The 7,256-nt window shown below is 32.3% G+C and overlaps 1 protein-coding gene across 1 annotated transcript; it reads right to left on the reverse strand.

The window, feature by feature from the left end:
• Window positions 1-456: 456 nt before the first annotated feature.
• On the reverse strand, window positions 457-4,361 carry LOC128215354 (uncharacterized). Its single transcript, XM_052922043.1, has 6 exons — window positions 4,302-4,361; window positions 3,773-3,925; window positions 2,722-2,811; window positions 1,955-2,114; window positions 1,107-1,142; window positions 457-521 (listed from the first exon to the last, which is right to left on the reverse strand). Exons 1-6 carry the CDS (start codon window positions 4,359-4,361, stop codon window positions 457-459), a joined length of 564 nt encoding a protein of 187 aa, XP_052778003.1.
• Window positions 4,362-7,256: the final 2,895 nt, after the last annotated feature.

The following is a 7,256-nucleotide window of genomic DNA, read 5'->3' on the forward strand; positions in this document are numbered from 1 at the left end:
CTATTTATCGGATCTGACATAAGTTGTCATGAAAGACAACAAAAACATTAAACGAGTTCAGGAAATTAGTTATTAAGCGAGCCTCTGGTGAGCTTAATGATAAATTTCCAGGACGAGTTTAATAGTTTTTAGTATAACATGTCGACGTATGTCAGATTCTTTTCATCATATGCTTAAAAAATACTAATAAAACGCATTCAACTAAACAATATGATAATTCATTGGGAGCTACCAATTTTCCATGGGAGAGTAAGATCGATTCTTTCTGCGACCGGAAACACACATGCCTGGCATGCAAGAAACATTTTTCCGGTATGCAAGTAAAGAAAGGGTATGTTGATTGTACTTTATTTAGAATCAATTCGGAGTTGTCATTAGTTACTGTATGAAGAAAATAACAAAACAGAGTAAGACAAACGATTTCTTTAATATTTCTTGTGATGCGGGATTAGTACCCTAAGCTGACAATTGTCCGTACACCTGCGAATCGACGATACACGATGAGAAAACGCACCAAGCACCTGAATGCAAGATGAAAATAATTATACAATTATTCAAGCTTTGAAACCAAATTCAAAATGTTGTCTTTCAAACATGCTGTTCCCCATCAAAATTCAAACAAAGTAAAGGCATATCTTGTAACATTGTCTTTACCGATTGGCCTTGGATAACGTATTGTATGTTAGTGTGCGAGAAAAAAATAATGAAAGTTAAATTAATCGACTGAATTCTAGTTGTTATTATTATTATTATTATTTACTGCAAAGGAAATAAAATGGTTTTGCCTTTTCTTTGTTTAACTTCCAATATGAGTGGTTGTTAAACTTTTGACAAACTTTCAGTAAATAAAGCAATCGACAATCAGATTGTCTTAGGTATAAAAAGTTATTTTTAGATAATTACTTAAATTGAAATATGTGTAGATTTTAACACATTACGTAACTTGAAATCTATCTTAATGCGAAAAGGACACGTGTATTTTTACCTCCATTTTTAAGGGTATATAATAAAAAGAATCGTCACAGTTGTTCGTTTGTTTGTTTTTTGTTGTTGTTTTTTGCACAGTCTGTCCGGAAACATAATGAATGGTCCTTGCATATACTTACGCTGCATTTGTTCAGGACCTGCAGCATCTACAGCATCTACAGACAGAATGCAAATGTTATTTTCAAATAAAAAATCATCCCCTTCATTACACTCTGTTTCTAAATTAAGCTTTGAAAGCCCCTGAATATATCTTCTAGGTAAAACAATGAAAACACCGTCTAAATAAAAAGTCATGCTTTTACTTTTTCTTTAAAATCATGTTTTTTTCTGAACAGCTATTGTACAGTATTCGTTCCTCTCATACCTATAATCCTTGATAACTTTCGACTGCTAAAATAATTTAAGTGTCTTTAATGCAGCTTATTTTTTATATATGCCAATGATATTCATTTAAAGGAACTCGCTCATGTTTTTGCAAAAGAACTTTTCTTGTATTTCTTGTATTGTGTTTGAGGTACTTGGATTTGAATAGCATCAGTAACGCAAATTAGCAAAATGCTTAATGGTGAAGTTATCCTTATGTCTGTGCATGAGTCCTTGTTGGCGTGTGGTTTTGTTGTCATTTTCCTAAATTTTCATTGAATGTTGCGGCATGGGTACGCTCCCCACTAAAACAAGAACATTTTTATACCTTAAGTGTATTTTGTCTGCAATTTCGGTATCAAAGAGTAAACTAGTTATAATATAAGTGATTTGAGATGCATTACCGGAAAAGTGGTGCCAAAACATGAGGAAGTCCCTTTAATGACTTGAAAAGTTATCGTTATGTCTAAGTGTGAAATTAAATTTGTTGAAGAATTTGTAATTTCTTCTTATTAAGAACATGATTTGAGTTATAACGTTTTCCACTGAAAAAATATCATTAAAGAAACCAGGAATTATTAATTAAAATGTTGAATAGCCGTACCTCTCTTTGCGCTAGCGACTGATGTGGCTACCGCATAGTACGTTCCATAATCGTGGCAGAATGTTGCTATGTTTGGTCCAGCAAGGGTCAAGACTTCATCATTTGTCATTTTTGTTGGATTAATTTTCATGGTGTGGTAATGAACTTCATTTGTTATACCCTGTTGAAATGTAGAGTGTATCTAATGAATAATCCAATCAAATGTATTGTATTGGAATACACTCATCCGTATAATAAACTTAAAAAGAGCATCACACCAACTTTAAATTTGAAATAGCACTAAACATGTAGGCATGGCCGTTAAACGGAGGATTGAAGAACCAACCAGATTAGATCATACAGATTCCATGAAGTGACAACATCTTAATTCTATCATATTTCGTACAATATCGTGTATCACATATTTCAGGGAAATTAATTATTGAACATATGTTAAACAACAATATTGAAGAAAATACAGCACCCGAAATCAACACCAATGGAATAGAAAAAATAAAAAAATGTACATATACATAAATATTACAGCTGTGGTTTGTATTACTAATTATGTTCTTATATTTTTCCTTATGTATGATGTTTCATTTCTGTCAATTAAACTACCTTCAATTTGAACGTCGTTTTTTTTTATTCTAGAGCACACAATAGGTAATTCAACGGGCAAATATATAGCTATCATGACCACACTATGGCATGCGTCCAAACTCTCCTGCATCTACGAGGATCATAATAATGTGCCATGAGATATGTTAACCATAAAAAAGACAAACCATTTTGTATTTCCACGTCGGCTGCATCGGAACCAACGGCTGCGTCAGAAGGCAGATTTGCTTGTTGATATTTTTCAGAACACCGTAGCCCTGTTGCAATAAAACCAATATTCAGTATTGTCCGATGTATTAAAACTGTCACAGGTACAAGATTAATAACAACATTTGGGACGATGCGTCAAACGAATTAAAGCATAGTTTTGCCATACATTGTACATCAAAAAATGGCAGCATAATGTACACATGTATATACAAAGGTGAAAAATGACCTGATAATCAACAACATTTTTTTTACAAATGGCATCCAAAATAATTTTAAACACACCTCAACTTCCATTCCTTAAATGAACGGCCTTTGGGCAATTGCAAATATATTCCGATGAACGTTCGGATCGCAAAAATAGTATATTAATATAAATTGATTATTTTTTATCTTGTTATTGTTTACATCGTGTCAGTAACTATTGTTATTATTAACGTTTCTATTTTACGTTTTAATGTTTTTTACCATATCAACTATTTAGTGATAAAATTCCCGCTTTGTTATTTTGTCATATCAAAAACTGCTTCCGGTTGAATTAAAATAAGTTGTTAACAATGATGGATAGAAATAATGAACGATTGGTGTTAATACAAGAAATTAAATGCGTGATTGATGTCATTATCGGGAATATGGTTAAAGTATGTCTAGAGTAGTTCGGACCCTACAAACTTTAACCAGTCTAACTGCGTTCATGACGTTTCATTAACACTTTTCATGCGAAAATAAAAGAAGTTACTACAAAGGTAGTCCGAAATGACGTTATGAATACAGAACGTGACTCATCTTACATGGGGGTATAACAAGCGATTTTCCAGCACTGGTCACATGACCGAAAACACACGTCCGTTATTAAAGAAAAACAATTCTGTTTTGTTCTGTTTTGTTAACTTTAAAATTCAAATGTTACGCCGTTTTCCCTTTGATATTAGTATAGCGATATTCTGGTTGCCTGATTATTGCTCTGTTTCTTTTGATTAGAAACATATCGCAAATTTTGTTAACAATTACCGTGTTGTAGTCGTGGAAGTTGACGGTCTGTATCCCGTTCGCGTACTGGGATACGTCTCCAACGATTGCCATGACGGTTTTGGCGTCTTCGTCATGGATCACGTCCATATGCACAACTTGGCCCTGGCCGTCCGTCTGTATCAAGTGGTTTACCTATAACATTAATGCAAATGTTTTTATTTGTAGTCATATATCTTTAAGTTTGGAATTTGAATGTATCTAAATTGTGTTTCTTATTTTCAGTCTCTCTCTCTCTCTCTCTCTCTCTCTCTCTCTCTCTCTCTCTCTCCCCCTCTCTCTCTCTCTCTCCCTCTCTCCCCCCTCCCTCTCCCTCTCTCTCTCTCTCTCTCTCTCTCTCTCTCTCTCTCTCTCTTTTCATGCCTTAAACTTTATTGAAATTGAATTTTATTTTATTTTGAAAATGAAAAAAATAAAGAGTGAAAAAGGAAAAAAACAGCAACAAAAAACAACATCACGAATGCTTCCTGCTTTAACAATATTTTACAATCTCATTAATATATAATCATACCTCTGTTGTTGCGAAAGTCGCCACAGCGAGTGAAACCAATGCAAAAAGTGTCAAAGCCATCGTGACTGAAAGATATCGATTCATTCGAATTAATAAACATATCCACTACTAAACAGCACAAGTATTAGCAGAAATGATAATGCCTACTAAATATCATTAAGTTTAAAAAATAGTTTTATATCTATGCCAAATAAATGTCGTCATGCTTACAACAGTAGTAGCAGGAACGATTTGATGAAGACTTGCAAACGCCAAGCTTTTATTGGGGTCATTTATGATCCTTATCTCGTGGCGTGGGCCTCGTCGCGGTTTTGCCACCAGCACATGGCGCGTCATTTTAGACTTCGTGAATAACAATCCGGTTGCGACCTTGCCATCACACGAGGCACATATACAGCTTATATGTATTAACAATTCATCCTTTAAAGTCATTTTCTTTTACAGTTATTAACCATAATTCATATGTAATTTATGTAAGCTATTTTATAGTCTCATCCACATACATTCATATCAGTTAAAACATTTTTTGTACGATTTACAATATGTTCAACGTTTCCATAAAGACTTAGGCCAGATGTCTATAATTTAAGATGTGTAAAAAAATGTTTTGTTGATGAAGTATTGAATTATTGAAAAAATATTAAACCAAATGAATCACTTACATGTCATGACAGAAGCTCTGTGCAAAGACATTTGTTTAAAAAAATCAATACTGGCTAATTTAAATGTTTCACTATACAATATATAATATATCGAGTAGTCAAATAATCAGAGCAGTTTTGCTAATTTCCTAGTCACATTAGTATTAAACTTTTCTTCATAATCATATACTAAGTTACATATTTTTAATCAGACTATTTATGGAGACAATGTAAATTATTATGTGTTTCAGACAACATCAATGCAAAACGCACACACTTTTCTGGTTCTGAAACTTCTGGTAACGACCTATTTCAATGCGTAGGGGTGAAACCTCACATCTGAGTTTTTTTACATTGTTCAATCCTTATCGTGTCGTCTTTTAAACCTGAGTCAGTGTTAACAGTGTAAATAGGACACTTGAAGATACGAATGACTGTAGTTTGTCCTTTACATAAAATAGCCTATTCCTATATTAATTATTTCCCTTTGGTTGTAACAATATTTATTTCAATTTTAAGATATACAGAGCTAGAGCACTGTCAAAGGATTAACTGTAGTAACAGGAAAAGAAAGTAAGACAAGTGATATATGCACAAAGCGTAATAATCACGACAGGATAGAGAAGAAAGCGTTGAAGTTAATACCATGTAGCTTCTGTCATTCTGTAGTTGTTTTTTTAATACTTACTGATTGTAGTATGGTGAATAATCAAGTATGTTCTGATATGTAAGAATTGCATTGTGTTATTCTGGGCTTTGACTGACCGTCGACGGACACGATTACAACGTAGTAAATGTCCGTAATGACTAGTTAGTGTATTAAGGTAGTTTCAATTTAGAGGGACAACTTAAACGGTGTATTGAGACATTCTGAGTTTAGACCGTCAAAATACACGATTACAACACGTTAAACGTACATAAGTACTAGCTGGTGTGTTTAGATATTTTGGGTTTAGACCGCCAACTAACTTGAATTATATATATGTACATTTATACTAGCTGGTGTATAACAGTATTCGGAGTTTTTACGCAAAAGTAACACTATTACAACACAGTAAATGTCCATTATTACATTTAATATATATTATGTGTCTCCGTTCCAGATTAAAAAAAAAACATCTGGCTGATAAAGCTTCGAATTTTTAACATTAAATATATAACACTTGATAATAAAAATTGAGGATTAAAAATTATCGATGTTAATATATTGACAATAAAAACAAGCTGGATTAAAAGAATACTTGACGATTCCAACAATGGTAGTTGGAAAGTACCGTGTTTAAAGGAAATAAATAATCTTGGTGGTAAAATATAACTTCAAAGGGAAATTTCAAAAAAAAATATCCTACCTGATATACAGAATAAAATTCTAAAATATACACTTGCGAGTTGGACAGGGCTAAATTTTACTGAGGAAATAGAACATATTTCAACACAAATAATTTGTTATAATGAATATATTAACATATGTAAACGCCTATTCTTTTACAAGGAATGGTAAATACATGGCGCCATATACATAAACCATTTGTTTAATAACACGACTAAACAATTTTACACATTTTAAGAACTTAGAATAAAGTATACCACGATAATATCCCAAACACAGATTTTCTAAAATATCATTCACTTATTTCGAGCATATCAGATAAATGGAAGCGTACGTTAAAAAGCAAGTATACAAACATTAGTCCAAAAGTCAAATTGATTGACAAAATATTAGGAATAAAAAAAAAACAAAACAAATATATATATATGAATATCATAATTATGAAACAAACCATTAAAGGGATAGTAAATAAACCTCAAAATAAATGGAATAATATATTTGAAGACCTCCACTGGAAATCAATATATTTAAATCCCATTAAATGTACTATAGACACAAAACTTTCAATATAAGAATATCAACAGAAAAGTGCCAACTAACACATATCTATTCAATTTAGGATAGTCCAATCTACCCTTTGTGAAATGTGTAACATGAATATCTAAACAATAAAGCACTTGTTCTGTGAGTGCCATCATAGTCAAGTTTTTTGGTCAAATATCAAAAATCTAATCAGTAAAAATAATATCCCAGAACTAATTGATTATAAAACAATTGGTCAAGACAACTGGTGTTGGAATAACCACATATAACTCTTTTTTTTACTTTGCAAAATATACCCTCTGCCTGTTACTATTATTATAAAAAAATGTATATATGTTCACAGCTATTCTACGATCAAAGCAGACTGCGATACGTTTTACTCAGTTATCACCCGGAACCAAACTATTTTCCTCTATCCTCTCCCTTCATCCTATAATTAAC

Source organism: Mya arenaria, chromosome 13 (genome assembly GCF_026914265.1).
Source record: "Mya arenaria isolate MELC-2E11 chromosome 13, ASM2691426v1".
NCBI lineage: Eukaryota > Metazoa > Mollusca > Bivalvia > Myida > Myidae > Mya > Mya arenaria.